Here is a 17,963-nt window from a genome sequence, read left to right on the forward strand (position 1 = left end):
ATTAAGCATCATATTTTAGCATTTTCTAATACTATGAATAGATACATACTTTTACACCTGAGGTTAAATTAGTAATTTTTTATATTTTATTTCAAGGTATCAAGAACTGTGAAAATTAACTGTTGAAATGATTTTTTTTAATTCTTATTCCTCAAGGTATCTAAATTGCATACATATCATCTGAAACATGGAATTATATTATTTTCTGCAATCTAGCTTCCATTAAGCTAGGGTTATTCATCTTTTAAATAGAGATGAAACAAAAACTAAAAAACCTTTCTGATGTAAGCTTCTCTGAGAAGAGCAAGTTATTGTTTTTCATTGTCTAACCATATTCTATTGTTTATAATGCATGCAAAGTTAATGAACTAACTTAATGTGTTTCTTTACAAGTCTGTACATTTCAATAAAGTTATTGTTCTTGAAATGAATTATTTATATACTGTTTCTTTAGTTTTGTAACTTGATCCTTAGGTGAAAACCAACAATGCACTTTGAGATTGTAGTCTGTACTCTCAATAATCATAATTTTAGTGTCTGTTAGTTTTTCAATAAATGCTAGACAGATTATTATAAGTACATCATGAATGAAATTTAGGTATATAATAGTGTGAGAAATATACTATCTGTTTATATTAGTTTTAATACTTTAGACAATTTTTATTGCACCTTTCTTTTTAAGAAAGTCACTGAAAATGGCCTAAGTAAGATTTTAAGGCCTACTATTTGCCATGCATGTAAACTGTGACTATCATGTATCATGTTTTGTATTTGAAATTTCTGTGTTTCAGGTTTGATGATTTTTACAAGTTATGAGTACTTACATACAAAAGGATTAATATAAAACTTTGACATTCCTGCTTACATTAAATTAGTGTGCATATTCAACATCAATTTTGTAAAATTATAACTGCATAACAAGTAGGTCTGTAGAATTAGTGAAAAAACTAAAACTAAAATATTTATAAAATTCTTGATACTAAAAAGATATGTTGAAAATTTGGCAACCAATTTTTGCAACTTGAAAACTTAGGAACCTTTTTTGATCTTTTTTTATAACTTTTTTAAATCAGTGCCACCATCATATTGTGAGATAGTGCCCTCCTTTTTATATGAAGCTGGCAATAAGCCTGTATATTGGGAACATGCATTTCATTCAAAACTTTAAATTATGCATCAACTCTAAAAATGGAAGATCATAAGTGCTTAAGACTTAATACCAAGCTGATCAAAGAGAGCCATATTCATTTTATCTCTACAATATATAAAATGGTAAGTAGAATATATATATAGCATGTGGTTAAAATCTGGTATCTAGGGTTTTCCACAAAAATACTAAGAATTAGTATATATTAGTTTAAAGGTACTGATTATTTAATTATAGGTATGTCATTATATACTATATATAGCTTATTTACAATTATGTAATTTATATGGTTAATATATTGTTGTGTATCTGCTTGTTTGATAATTTTCCGGTATAAATTCTTTCCGAGGAACTTCAGCGATACAAGTCCCTTCTTGATTAAAACTAATTTATTCTTTCTCAATACAACTTTGTAATACACAGAATTTCCACAGTCACTTTAAACTTAACAACATTTATAACACACGCTATAAATCACATTGATTCCCACACTTTACTTACGGTGCCTACTGTTTGCTTGACTCAATTATCTATCACTTCAATATCTATCTATCTATATCTCTTCAATTAATCATCCCGCAGGCTTTATCTGCCAGGCTTATATACTAAAAAGGGGGCATCCCGAACACACGAGGAAATTCATGATCATTCATCACGTGACTTGCGCTGTCGTAACAACACATTATGTATATAATATGCAGTTCTAGGTTCTCCAAAATAATTCTCTAGTTTTAATTGTTTATATAAATTGGATTATATATTTTAACCCTTTCACTGTGGTTGGAACGTATATTTCCCAGTACTCCCACCTCCTCACACTGTGACTGAGACAAATGTTTTCCATTGTCATTCTAAATTACTGCCCGAGACATATGGCCCTAAAATGAGTTGAAAAGTATTTAATGGCACCCCACCAAATGTTGATATATGGTTTTCCTCATTGTTTTGCACTCAGCCCTTCAGTAAACAATATGATGCCAAAACAGAATGTACGACAAATGTAAATACACCAATTTTACTTTTTTTGACTTTACCAGTGACTGTTGCGACAGTGGAACAATCATTTAGTAAACTTATAAAAATTTATTTAAGATATAAAATTGACCAAGAGTGTTTAAATTATATTTTCTTTCTTGCTATAGAAAGCAAAATAGCTAAAGGATTAGATCTAACACATGTTTTTTTGTCAATAAGATAGCCAGAAAAATGAAAATTTAGGCTTTCTTTTTTTTGTGTGTGTGCTTGTGTTTCTTGTTCTTTTTCATTTCATAAAAACATTTTTAACAATATGAGATTTATTTATGTGTTTTACAAAAATAAATAAATGAATTTAATTTACTATGTGCTTATATTTTTCTGGGGGGGGCCTTTATTAATTTTTACAAGGGTGCCTTAAAATCGTAGTTATGCCACTGGGTTTATAACACGATGACAATGGTTATTTTGGCCAACCTTGTAACCACTAGGTAATGATGAAAGTATCCATATTATAACTTTTAATGTGGTAGTTATATCTTCCCAAAATTTGGCAAGCGTTTAATAAGCATTACAAGTCTTTTTATATGTAAAAAATCAGACTTTTTAATTAAAAATTTTTACTGAAGATTTTTTCATGAACATACAATGTCAAAGTGTTGATTTGACTGAGTGCAAGGCAATTTTCATGTTAAGTTTAGAAATACTTTTCTCCAGTTTACATTTTCAAATTTCTATTACATAACCTGTAAAATCTCCTAAATGAAAATAAAATATTTTTTCGGTAAAACTTTATAATTTGTCTGTTATTTTCTCTACCCTGATTATATATGGACTTGGCTGATTTCACTGACCTTCTAATCACCACAAAAAAATACAAAATAAATCTAAATTATATTTTCTTTTTAAAATGAATAAAGATTGTAAAAGAAACTATAATTGTTTAATCTAAATAGTTAATTCTGTTTCTACTTAATTTTATTGTTCTATTGCCCACTGAACTGTGTCTACTAAATAATACAGTGATACAAGCTGTAAGTGACTAGGCAATTGCATAGCTCAAGTTACTATAATGAATGACGTAACACACAAGCTACTTGCAAGCACACCTTGTGAAATTTTTTTAAATTTTTTTTTCTTATCTAATCTAACATTATAATCTAATAAGTTTCTAATTTTTACATTATGTTGTTTTTATAACAATAAGTAAGAAACATACATAAAAACAGGAAACTTAGTACTTACCTTTGAACTCTTTTCTTTTTTCTTTTTTTTTTTGCTGCTGGCCCACGAATGAAACTTAAGCCTACTTTTTTGTAATGATGGTACTAGTACATAAGATATTTTTTATTTATTTCAAGTATGCACTTAAGAAAACACAGTAATAACATGCACATACCATGCCTTAGTAATATCTGTACTATAATGAGTAATGTACATTAAACTCAGGACATCAGAGAGGGGTGATTAAAAAAAATAGCGAATGGGCAAGTGAGAGCAAATAAATGTCTCTATACACATAAAAGAAAAGATTGGGAAGCTATTTGAATATTTCCCTTTAAAACTCAGAAATTAAAATTTATGTAACATTAAAATTTGATTTATTAATAATGTTTAAATGCAAAGTTTATTTGTACATATTGATAATAAAGTAGTTTAATTAAATTGTGAATGTAACTCTGTAAAAGGTTGTGGCATGCACACTTTGACCTATCTAAATCAAAAAAAAAGGTTAATTAGTTTTTCTCTCTCCCTGAAGCTCAGTTTGTTAAGTAAACTATAAGTCCTTTCTTTGTAAATAATAATACTGTAATGGTGTTAAACCTTTAAGAGTAATGTTAACAAATTCTAATTAAATTTTTTTATAGATTCTTAAGGTAGTGCAGGGAGTTAAATATCTGGTAATGGTGCTGTCCTTTGTCCTTCCCACATTATTTTAATTTGTGTTTCACTGTGTTTTTGTGCATTTGTGTCCAGTCTTCTTTTTCTCAAATCCAGTCAAAATCAAAGAACTCAGAATTACTTTGTAACAGATATCTTGTTTAACCTCCTGTTATTAAGCAGACCTATCCTGTTGCTCTAAGGCTTACTCAGTTTTACCTGAATATGCCACAATTATACAAAAGTACAAAGTAAAAGCAAAACAACAATTACTTTAAAAAATTATTTTAGTTGAAAATCAAATAGATATTATCAAAATGAAATGGAAAATGACAATGAAAAGTAGAAGGAATAAAGCAGAAAAGCAATAAAAAAGATAAAGAATAGAAATAAGAACATATAAACACATATTATGAGTCAAAACAGAAATATAAAAATGAAGAAAATTCAAACAGAGAAAAAAAAACACTAAAGGTCATAAAAGAAATAAAGAATAGGGAAAGAGATACTTTTAAAACATTTATAAAATATCATGATGATCAAATATCCATGGTTAGAGATCACTGCCATTCATTGTTAAAACATTTCTTAATTCTCTGTAACTTTTAAATTTGAAATCACAATCTAAGCATTGTGGATGATGATTGTTAGTGGTTTAAACCCAAAATGTTATGTCAGAGATGCTTAAAAACAATAACAAGTGCAATAAGAAATGAAAGATTACTTCAGAAAAAAAATATTTATGACTATGCCTTGTGATTTTATGTAAGTCAGAGTTCCTCAGCTGTCAAAAAGTGATATCATTTATTCCTTGCAATATTTATTGTCTGTTAAATAATCAATAACGAATTTAAATTTCAAAAGAAAAACTGATAAAAGTTTTTGCAAAATAATTTTCCAGAAAATTTAAATATCTAAAGTGAGAGGTTAGTCCAATTATCCTAAAACAAGAACATATTTATCACAATGAACCATGTTCTATCTCTATAGAGAACTCTTCACAAGCACATTTTAGAGTGGTTATAGAACCAATTACAATTGTTTTTTCTATCCATACATCTCCTTACTCAAAACCATTTAATGTTTTACCTCCATACTTATCTCTTTTCAAGCGTGGATGAAGCATGTGCTGGTATTTCTTGACTTGTTCTTCATTTCCTTTAAATACTCCTGATAATAAATAAATTGAAGAAGACTTTAAAACTGAAATTTCTAATGCATTCAAACATGTAACAGTTGAAAACATTCATTTCAAATTATTTTAATGCAATTTAAAAATACTTGCCAACTGGAAATATAGAGATACCTCCAGTTGTGATTATAACATAACAAATGCTCACACTCAAATTGTTACTTACCATCCAGAATCATGAAGATGAAAAACATAGGCCATTCACATTCAATGTTTTCAAATTGCTAAAAAGATATGGGATTGAAAATAATTTCAATTGTTCAAAAATGTTTACACACACATACACAAAAAAAATACAATTATATAACATAAATTTAAAGTATTAATCTTAAAATGAGCTCAACTTGTTGGCATAACATTTGACATTTTGACCAGTGAAAAATTCTTTGCTTATATACACATCTCTGCACAGAAAGAAGCATTTATAGACACAATTTTTCTTTGATCAAAATACTGAATTAATTGTTATGCTTAATGCTGAAAGTATATATTTAAGCTACTTATTACTCTTTCCAGCCCCATATCTTATGTTTTTTTACATGGACATTTCACATTATTAAATTTAAAAAAACCTTGTATGACCTCTACCCCTCAAATCATACACAAAATAGAACTATAAATGAAATACTCATACTTAAAATCCAAGTTTTATCTTGGATAGAATATTAAAAGAGAATTCAAACTAATGACTCTAATTTAAATTTTTGTCCCCTTAATTGTATTTTTTATTAGGATAACTTCTCACTGGACAGCTCAAACTTGTCAACGTTCAAAACTATTCAAATCCGTGGTCAATAATAAGTGAAATGTGATACAGTGGGTGGTAGCAGAAATCTTTTTAAATGTCATCAAACCTTAAAGGTTTTCCTGAGGCAGTTGCTGCCTATTGTATAACATTTTAAATTTTGTTTTTCACAATCTATTTGCCATAGACCTCTCTCTCTCTCTCTCTCTTTCTTATATGGATTGAAACTTGATATGAGATTAGTTATTATTTAGAAATCATATTTAATCACATGCCTTCAAATAATCTAGCTACATCATGTTTGTATGCCCATGTTGAAGTAATTACTCTAGCAGTTGCTTTTTGCTTTAAAAACACTTTTGCTAGTGTATTAGTACGAGTTGTTAAAAAAGTGACTTCCTAGCAAGTTATAATGAGTTAACCCTTTAACTCAGTTGATAAAGCACTTGCCCACTGTTTCACAAATCTCAGGATAAAATATAATAGGGTAGGAGGTGGGAATTTATATATATATATATATTGTATACATAATTTATCACCCTGGTAATTTGAAACTATGGAGACATACAGTGGACTTCACCCCATCATGAGCTTAGCAGAGGTCTTTTTAAAACAGCTGTGAACAATTTTCAAAAACAATTACAGAGATAATTTTATAAATATGATATGCAACATAAATACCATGTACTTATATTAGCTTTAAGAATACAGAAGATATTTTATTGCAAATTCCTTCCCTCAAAGTGGACTAATAACATGATGTCATTAAGCCTGTGAGAGTATCATTGGTAATAAATGTATGTAAAACCTGGCTTTCAGGTTAATGGTTATGAATATTGCATAAACCATAGTAAATAGCTATATCAAGTATCAGTTTTTATTTCATTATAAAGTTAACATTTTCCTTACCTTTTCTGTTCCTAAATAACACATTTCCCAATTGAGTTGGTTATTAAAATTTAAATCAACTGATCTATAGATAGATGCATCCCAAATCAGTTGTCAATGTGTGAAATGAAGTTCTTATCCTCATAACTGGACTTTAACTTTAATGTGGAATATAACATTTTAATGATCAAAATATTATTGTAAAAAATTGCAAAACCACTAGTCATGCAGATAGATATAAAGAGGTACTCTTGAGTTATAGGAATCTTATACTAAAGTTATAACACCTCTCTCTCTTACACTGTAGCATAAGCCTACTACAGGCTGCTAATGCTGTTGAAATTAAAATATTTCAAAATAGTGCAAAAAGCCTATGGTTAATACTATAACTTGCTTTTATTTTCTATAAAAAAAATAACCCTGTCATAGAGAATGGAGAAGATAACTTCCATTTTATTATAAATCTTCTAACTCCAGACAAACTACTAAAATGTAAAGTTATTCGTTCATCCATCGGTTCCAAGACAAATGTTACTTTGTGAGGAAAAACAACTAATCACCTTAACATAATAAAGTTCCTCTAGTCAAAAGTCTAAACAGAATCTACATTATCTAAGTAAAACTTTCCATTAAACGTAATCTAGTTTGCCTAGTTAACAGTTTCTATTGCTTATTATGGCTGATTCAAGCAGTATAACTTTTAAAATGGATTAGTTTCCATTGTAATGATTGCTTACTTTTGTTTCTCCAGCTCTGTAAAACTTCCGAGAAATATCCTCCTCCACAGTACCATACCCATCTCTTAGAAACCTTTTGAAACCATAATTTCCCTGTAGCTTCCTCAAGATTTTGTCTTTTGTGCGAGTATAGATGAGCTCATCATGTGTAGCAAAACATGGAAAACTGATGACTGGAAGTAAAGCTCCATCTGTATTCTAAATAAATATATATATTTTTGTCCACAAGTAGGGTATTACCCAAAGATCTTGAAATTCTAACAGCAACTATACCTAAACAACATTTAAACTTCATGTACCACTTTTGTTATGCCTATATATAATAACTTACACACTTTATAACACTACAATATTAAAAAATATATTAACATTTTTTTTTTTAGTATTTATGGTATGTCTATATCTGATACACTTAATATAACAAGTAATTAGCACAATATTACTGAACCTAAACAACATTTAAACTTAATCTACCACAATTATTATGTCTACTTGTAATAACTGGAATTCAAACTTTTACAAGTCAGCACACAGCACCCACCAAATCTGTATATGAATCCCATGATTCACAACTGTGTAGAATTCATAAAAGTTATTAGTTCCTGTCTTCACACGGTAGGTTTTTCCAAGCACTACTCTCTAAGGTTGACCTTCATTGTATCAGCATACTAATAATTATAATTTTTAATTCAACCAACAACAGTGAAGTACCTCCACTTAATGCTAAGTAGGATACTATTATCTTCTCTACCATCTAGTAACAATGTTTGACACTTCTCATGTCTTTCTTATAATAGTAGTACCCCATTATCATTTGTGTCATTTAGTAATATTGTGTGAAACTTCTCATGTCTGTTTCTTGTGTTGACTTCTCTGGCTTATGAATATTAGACAACAGCTTGAAGGCACTTAAGCAATTATTTTCAAAATAAATGTACCTTTCCATGTTTTTTTCTGTCCTTTTTTACTCAATAAATGTGGTTAAGTGTAATTTGTTTGTCTTTTTGTTTTTTCTTTCATTAAGCTTTTTATCACTCTTCCTATACTTATTTGTTTATTTTGCAAGTTTACTACTTGGGTATCTGCCAATGATGAAAAAGTTTCAAAATTTTAGTGTCAGGGAAAAGGGGGACATAGGCATTAAAGTCAAACCAACCAAACCACATGCAAAACAACTACAGAATTATTTCTCTCCTTCATTCTCTTCTTGAAACTTTTCCTATAATTTCATTTGACAGCAACAGACCCACTGCTTTTAACAAAAATGGTTCCACTTTGACATAAGTCATGGAAAGTAACTACTCCTAGATGCAGTTACTAATGGTAAACATTATGCTTATTGAAAGACACAACATTACATTACTCCAATTTGCGATTACTGATGGTAAAACTTCTGGTTACAGACAAGACACTACCACTAGATGGAGTTACTGATTGTAAGACTCCTGGTTATAGAAAGATACAACAGGACACTACTCCAATTTGCAGTTTCTCAGTGTAAACCTCCTGATTACAGAAAATCAAAACATTACACTACCCTATTAACAGTTATTGATGGTAAACCTCCTGGTTGTAGAAAACTAACATCATGAAAGAGAGAGTTAGATATAAATCAGAGAAATTAATTAAAATCAAGCAAATACCTAAAAGTGGTATAATAATCACAAGAAAAACATCTTACAGATTATGGATATGTTGTTAAGTTATGGTGAACTGATGCTTACCATGGTGCCAACTTTTCTATCAAATATATAAACACAAGTCCAATCTAACACATGCATAATTGTTAAGAGAATTCATCATTGAGGAGGCTAAAACTCTCCCTCTATGGATGGAACAATGTTTTAAGTGTGAGAAGTATGGACCTTTTCTCCATAGCTGCTGGATATTAGGTATGGTAAAAATCTGACGAATGATTACCCCAAAAGTTTATGGTCAAATCACTTGTGCTAATTTTAAGGAAAACCAATCCTTTATTTCCGAAGGTAAATATGTCAATTAGCTAAAAAACTCAATTTGCCCACATTTGACAGCAATTATCACAGTCAAGTGAAGTTTTCCAAACCTTTAAGTTAAAGCCAATTAATAAACCACCTCCAAATGTTACAGGCTGATCCACCTGTAAAAATCCATGTCCAAATTCATTAAGCAATTTTGTTACTTTAGTGCTCAGTAATCCCTAAAAGAAATAATAACTCCAGATCTGTTGTATTCACAATTAAATGAGCTATCAAGTATTTAAATATAAAACTTAACGATCAGTGAAAAACAGAACCATACCCTGTAACTCTAAGTGGAAAAAGTTTAAAACAAAACTACACAACAAGAAGAAATACAACACTAGGAAATGCCTTTAAAAATAATGGATAACCAAGAAATAACATCAAGCTGGCACAAAAGAACAAACAAGAAACCACCAATAAAACCATGCTGCAGCAAGACTCTCCCATTTACATCAAACTTAGCTACAGCATTCATAAGAACTGCAAAAAAAATAAAAATAAAGTCTGCTTCAAATCAACTTGAACCAACAAACAACAATCAAGCACATAATTTACAAAGTACTGTGTACTTGTGGAGAAAAATTCATAGACGAAACAGGCAGGCAGACAGTTAGGCCAACGTCTTAAAGAACATAAAGATTCCATCATGACAGAGTAATGAAAACAAACACATCTATCATTAGTGAACACAACAGGAAAGGAACATATCATCGACTGGGAAAAAATACTGAGTGACTGACATACAGAACTAAAAAACAATGAAGAAAGAGCAACATATCATAAAACATGAAACAAACACCCAATAGAGACAAATGAGTAGAAATAAACAATTTGAGGATTAGACTAATGAAAAAAAAAACAATTAGAAAACAGAATCTCCATCAAATAGAAAAAAAGATCACATGAGAGCCCTTAACTAGGAATGCATCAGAACTTCACAAAGCTGTCCATAATATATCACAACAACCTGAAGAAGACACATGTGTGAGCTGTAAAATGTTATCACAGAATAATATTCACAAGATATTTGATAGTGAAAAACTTATTGACAATGCATTCTTGCCAACCATGTCTCTGAAACAGCAACTAAACCTTCCTATTGATCAAAACCCCAGATCTGTTGTATACACATTTCTATGAACTGTCGAGTCACAATAAAACCCATAACTTCCTGTTTATCTAATTAATGATATTCTCTGACACAAGGATTCTTAGCTATTCAATGATTCAACCAAAACATTTATAATGCAATGTATAATGGAAGATATTCATATCCAGCATAAGTATGACATTACATTGTCTCTCAAATAAAACCTTATGAAGTGGAAGAAAATATTTTAATGTTTCTAGTTTTTCTGTGATTTGGGGTATTTTCCTCCTTCAAGAAGTTAAAAACAGTACTAATAGGGCTAGTAAAAATGGGCTTAATTATATGAACATGTTCTATTAAGTAACATATTTTAACCTTTAGTTTGTGCAGATGATGAACTAGAGGACAGAAGGATAATGAAAGGGACAGATAGGGATGGTAATGAAACACATGAGGAGGTTATTTTGGATAGGAGATTCTTTAGTATGGCAGGATAGTCAGTCTGTGGGGGCAAATAGGGGGAAAAGAATTAATTTATGATATCCAGGGGCAGGGGTGGATGATATAACCAACAGAGTAAATGAAATAATAGAGTTGTAGCAATGATGTAATTTTTGTAGTGCACATATAATGCAGATATAGAGTTTATTACAATTACATTACACTGTGCATAGTGGGTAGTGTTAAAGTGCTAAAATGCATATCAGCCTATATACAAATAACAAAGCAAACATTTGGAATAAAATATTTTTATCCACATTCAAATGCAGCCAACATTCTTTACATAGTTAAAGCACAAGTAACATAACTGATACATATTTATTAACTTATTATCTTCATACATTCATAGTACCAAACATAAAGTACAAACTTTAGTTCCACAAAAAGCACACCAGGCAGCTATTTGCACATATCTTTCCAAAACTTAGTCCATCACAAAGTTGAAAAAAAAGAATTCAATACCACATCCAGCAGTAAACATATACAACTATACATGCTGTTTTACTTAGACTATGATCCCATTTTTTCAAACCACTAAATGAAAAGAAAGACTAATACATGAAACTATACACTAGCAATCAAAATGCAGCCAACAAACCAGTTGTGGTATGTAGCTACTAGCAGGATGTAATATCATATCAAAATTCAAACATTTTAATTCAGAACACTTAGTCATGTAGTAACATGTAATGAAAAGGCAGTTTAAGCTGATTTTCAATGTTTTACTTCACAATGGTTTCAAATATAAGCACATCAGATACAGCTGACAGTTACACTTCAAATCTCTTTTCAAGCTTCCCAATGTTTTCTGCTGTTTGTTTGTTCTTTCAAAACCTTTAGCTTTAAAATCATTTTGTTTTTACATGAAGGTCCACTTTCATTTTTTTCTCAGCTATTTTCTGTAAGTTCATCTAACTTCATTAGTATTACTTCTACACTTGACTCCAGCTTGCCTTCAAGCCAGTCAGCTCCTTTTGAAAACTTTTTTTTTTTTTCAAATCACTTTCACTAGCAAATTTCTTCTTTTCCTCATCCAGATATAGCTGGTCCCTTGTCCTTGTACCTTTATATGTATCTAGCATCTTCTCTGTGATAGGTATATCAATAGTTATATCCTTTTCTTTCAAACCATGATATATCCTTCTGCATGAAGTAAGGCATTCCTTACTCATATTGACAGCCAAGATGTCTTTGTTTGTTGAGAACACCCTTTCTATTGATGACCGATCATGGGACAAGATGAACAGCATTTTGATGACATTCTAGAGTTCCTTGAAGGAATTTTTTATCCCTATGATGTCACAATACAAAATCATCAAGTCCATCTTTTCTATAGTCATAGCTTTTGAAAAATAGTCTTGTAATTTTCTTAGTCACAGTTTAAACTGCTAGAGTACATCATCACACTTGCCTGCTGACAACCATCTGAACTGAAAAAGTTTCTGCAAGATCAATTCAAATTTTACAATTGCTTTCTGTGGGCATTTAGTAATAAACCTTGGGTCCAAACCATTCACGTTCTTACAAAGAATATCTTGGAGGGCTTTTCTCCAGCAATTTCTTGGCCAAATTTTATCAAAAAGTGATGCATTCTTTCTAAAATTCAAATACTTGCAGTTGGCTAACTTGACTGTCTTTCTCTGCTTGGTCAATGGGTTGTTTTGCTGCAAATCCAATTTTGTTTTGAGACACAATATTATCTTTGTTTTGAGCATCTACTTTTGCAAGCTAGGCCACACTCCTAGCATAATCAAGTACTCACTTCTTTATGACTTTTGAAAGAACTATTTGGAGAATACCCTAGAAATGGTGTCATTGGTTTGTCTGTTTGCAACGTTTGTAAGAAGGCCACCAAGAATTTGGCAACTGACACAAAGAAATTCAATTTTGCTGGTATCAGATTATCTTGTGTGTACTCTACAAGGTTCACAATTGATTAGCATGTTGGTTGCTTACTCTTGGCCAATTTCTGAGTTTGTTTCACATATTTCATGACTTCTGGCTGGTCCTTTCAGCTACAGGCACATCCTCTAGTCACCTAGTGCTACAAATTTCAAAGGAAATTGTGCATTCTTCTCACTAGCAGCTGATAACCTTCTCTTCTAGCAAGAGAATCAGAGAAACAATTTTTGACGGACCATATCACCTAGTCAAGCTTCCATCCAGTCTTACTAGCTCCATATATGACATACAGTTCATAGAACCCAACAATGACAAGTACTGGAATGTTAAGGTCATATTCCTCTCAATCCTGCATCAAATAACTTCCTGTTGGTACTTGGCTCATCCACTGGAACTTGAAAAAGGTTTGAAACATTTAGTTTTTAAAGTCATACTTAAACATTCAATGGCTCTGGTTAATTCCAGAGAGCAGTTAAGGGCAGATTTCTTGTTTAACTCTAGCACTTAATTGTACTTCAGTCTTGTGCATGGCTCATACATGCCCTTTCCCCCTTTAAAAATTGTTCCCACATAACATGCACCATGCCCTTAGATCTGAAGCTGGGTCTTTTCCAAACCATGAAAAAAAATTCAGTCATTCAACAGATCTGTACCAAACTTTGTTTACTACTCATTTGGCTAGTATTTTATCAGTTACAAAATCAATAGGTAACTACTTTTCTGGGTATTCCTCACACTGAAAAGAAAATCTAATTGTCAAAAAAGTCAATTCATTAGTAGAACAACACCTTCCTGAAATCTAGATTAAACATAAGCTGGCAAGAGTTTAGTATTTGTATTTCAAAGAAGAAATAATGTAAGTCAATTTTTATGAAGAGTTATGATTTTGGTTATTTTAGTTGATATTGATAATTTAAAACAGATAAAATTTCTATAGTTAATTTGACTATAAGGCAACATATCCATGCAATAAACTTTGAACTTAAAAGAAAGTAGTCCAGGAGACAAGAGGCACAAATCCCTTTCAGTTTCTTCTCAAAGTACATGTTCTTGAATTGTTATATTAAGATCAATCACTGAAGATAGCGTATGTTAAAAGACATTTAAGAACTAAGGCAAAGGTAGAGAATACTGCCTTAAAATAGTATTTTACAGCATATTTCAAAACAATGATCCTGGGATTTCAAATTCCTAAAAGTTTTGCTAAAATCTCAAATTTCCTTGACTTTTTCATGATCTAGAAAAAAAATTACAAATTTCTTGACTTTCTCCTGAACCATTGGAACCCTATGCAAGGGCATTTTTAAACTAGGACTAGACACTGAAGAGGGCCAGAATAATGAAGAAAAAATAAATTGTTGAGAGGGTTATAAGTGTGGGAACAAGATACAAAGTTAATTATAATAGTAGGCTAAACTGTTATTATTGTAATGCTAAAAGTATAAAACATAAAACAGATGACATTAGAGCACTGGTCAGAACAGAGAATTTTGACATAATGAGAAGAACTGAAACCTGGCTAAATGTAGACAATTTTGATGAAAGGAATTTCTTTGAAATAGAGGGTTATAGGCTACTTAATTGGGATAAAGTACTAAAAAGAGGAGGAGGAGTGGCTTTATATGCAAAATGTGAGTTACAGCCTGTTGAAGTTGAAGATATGAAAGCTAATAGCAATGAGGTTGAATCTATTTGGGTTTCTGTTGGTAGTCATACATGTCTGACATACTTAAATGGTGCAGACAATTTCTAAATGTTTTGCACTTAGTTAAAGTTTAAATGCTAAACAATTTAGACTCAACTTTATACACATGTATCCTGCAGCAGGATTGTAAATTTGACTTGATAGTTTAATTACTGGACAGGAACCAAAATTTATAAAATTTCTAAAAGTTCCTTCACAAAAGTTCTAAATGGTCCACTTCAAGAACATGTGCATGTGTTTTTGTTATATATATATTTCAATTCCATTTTATGAATTGCATACGTGAATCTTTGAAAGGAAGACAACTACAAATATGTATGTGCATATATGTGAAACATTGAACAAAACTCTTTAATTGAAAACAATGTATTTTGATTATATCACTCTTGGAATGTACATAATCTTTATATTATTCCAGATAACTATAAAAATATCTCGACTTGAGTTTAATATTTTAGTACTGACCAAAAGATATGAGATTTTATTATTTGCCACACATCATTCATATGGTTCAGGAACCTTCTTTTCATTTCAGATATCACTAGGATTTCCAATAATGTTTTAAAATAGGCCAGGGATCCTCAGAAAGCTAAAGGCTCCATTATAGGATATTGAATAAAGAAGATATTTTCATAAGATGAAAAACAATTATGCTATTAAGAAAAAGTATAGAAATGCATGTTTGATGACAAGGTAAGATAGGAAAAATGCTAAAAAATCCAATTGGACCTGTTAGGCTGATTAGTTTTTTCTTCTTTTTCCAATTCTAGTCAGAACATGGGCTTCCTAATTGGTTAGAGCTAACTAAGTGTCACAAATTTTGGACCTGGCTACTGGCCTTATGAACTTTTGTGCCAAGCTAATATAAGTCTAAACTGCAGAATTACTTAACTACTATAATATTTATAAGCCATTTAACAGATGACTCGCGCATCAGTGCAACAGTAAATAGGTATTAAAAATGGAATTAGTTACAATTTCACTCACTTGCATTCAATTAATTATATATAAAATCCAAAATATATTTTAATCTTAAAACTAAAAGTATATGGAAGGTAGTAATATATATAAATGTAGCAAAATAAATTAATTGATAAAACTTTTAACTACATGTATAATGCTATTTTTTCACACTTTTCTTAAATTGCTTGCAAAATATAAAATTATATATGAAATTGCACTCCATTCATGGAATTGTGTGCCAAATATACAATTTTGCAGTAAAATGCACAAATTCATAATTGCAAAATTCATAGAAGACTGCACTTCATGTTACAAAGTGTAAAATTGCTTTAATAAAAAAAAAGTTACAACAAGTTAATATTCATAACTCTTTATTGGCTCAAAAACTCTTTTGATCACTGAATAACTTGCTCATTTAACCATGTCTGTCTGAAATTAAAGTGTTGGAAAAAAATTATTGCATCACCCAATTTGTTTCACACTTTTCTTGGCTCCTGTAATTTTTTATTAGATTGTGCATTGTTGAAGTGTCAGAACTAGAGTAAAACAGTTATGGACATTATGTGGTGTAAAAGCTGACTTGTATTTCAGTCTTCCAAATACATGTATGCATCTTCGTTAATAATACAACTGTGACAAACATATTACAGCAGATGATCAACAAATACTTGGCAAATACGAAAATGTTCTCCGAGTAAGAAAACACAGATTTAAAAATAATGCTACTAAGTTAATTGACAGAAACTGGTCACAGAGTGGGTCTCTTGTTTTAATATTTGGTTGTGCCATCTCTGGCTTTGATGACTGCTTAACATTGCTGTGGCATAGAGTGCACAGGAGACTGAATGTAGGCTAGGGTGTGTTCATGATGCCACATGTATCTGCCATTTGGAACGTCAATTCACCCAATGTTTTGAAACAACAGTACTGATAAGGCTGAATGAATACACCCTGAATTTTACAAAACATGCCAAAATGGCTTATATGGATGATTCTGATCCATATATTATTCTACAAATAAGTTGGATGACTAATCACGCTGGTGACTTGTCTGATCATGATATGAAATCAAAAATTGATCAGCTTGACATTAATCTGTATCTTGTTGGTTCATTCAGTAGCTTAAATCACAAAAGTATGACATGGTATAAAACTTCTCATTAACACGGTGAATGTTAAACATGCGATTAAAAGAGATTGTGCCTTGTGTCTTTGTAACTGCTAGGGTAAAAATGTTTTTTGTAGCTTCTACTTTTCTTTATCTCTCATATTCACTACTATGAGCATAAAACTTGTTGTCATTAGTATTGAGTTATTACTAATATTTACTCATTGTCATATTACCCCTAAGCCTCTTGGGTCTATGGCACAATGATGTTTGACTGACCCTGGCCTAATCTAACAACAGTACCTAAATAATTTTAATTATATGTATTGCTTATTAAAGCCTGTAGACATGATATGAGGTCCTTATCAAATATCAACAGTTTCAATACTTAGTAAATAGTATGATACTCATACAAATATTTAATGACAAAATTTCAATTTAAACTCTTTATAATATATTTATTACTCAGGCAAGGAATAATTTTTATAGTCTCCAATCTTATTTGGTTTCAGAGCATAAACTAGAAAACAAGACTTCTTCTGTTACATAAAATATCTTTGATGTTAGTTAATAATTACCGATTTACATCTTAAAACTTTATCATTGCACTGAGAATTTCACATCACATTTTATCACAGTGTTTTGCAAATTTTTTATCCTTGCAGTGCCTCAGGATAGACAATATTGGTTGTTTTCCCATCTGGTACCAAAATGAAAAGGTTCATGCTATCACCAACCCTGGAGCAACCAACATAAAGTTGGCCATAAGAGAAAAGCATGGGCTTTGCAGGTTGAAACTAACAACCTTGAGTAATTACCCCTGCACCTTGTTGATGCTCATGGCAAAGCTGAATCAAACTGGGAACTTGAGCCACTTGAATTGAAATGGCAAGTCAGATGTCATATTTTTGATCATTTTGTTCTTTTACAATGTTACTTGGCAGAAAATCTTCACATACTATTCATTCAGTAAGTGAGAATTAGAATAAAATATGTTACTTTTCTATAGACCTTCAGGAAGCAGAATTATGGGGCTTAACCCGATGACTACCGGCTACTAGTTTTTTTAGTAGGCAATGCAAGTGTGAGGGCAAAATCATTTGTGAATTGAAAAAATGATAGAGAG

At 30.8% G+C, this 17,963-nt stretch overlaps 1 protein-coding gene across 1 annotated transcript in view; it reads right to left on the reverse strand.

Annotated features, from left to right (window-relative positions):
• Positions 1-17,963, reverse strand: part of LOC106465318 (probable phosphorylase b kinase regulatory subunit beta) — a gene marked incomplete at its 3' end in the record, with an annotated part of 111,811 nt that overhangs the window by 43,081 nt on the left and 50,767 nt on the right. The window contains exons 9-11 of the mRNA XM_022393186.1: positions 7,566-7,763; positions 5,362-5,419; positions 5,093-5,173 (exon numbers count right to left, since the gene is read on the reverse strand). Of these exons, the coding sequence (XP_022248894.1) occupies positions 5,093-5,173; positions 5,362-5,419; positions 7,566-7,763 (337 nt within the window). The remainder of the gene's footprint in view (positions 1-5,092; positions 5,174-5,361; positions 5,420-7,565; positions 7,764-17,963) is intronic.

This window comes from Limulus polyphemus, unplaced genomic scaffold, assembly GCF_000517525.1.
Source record: "Limulus polyphemus unplaced genomic scaffold, Limulus_polyphemus-2.1.2 Scaffold1907, whole genome shotgun sequence".
Classification (NCBI taxonomy): domain Eukaryota; kingdom Metazoa; phylum Arthropoda; class Merostomata; order Xiphosura; family Limulidae; genus Limulus; species Limulus polyphemus.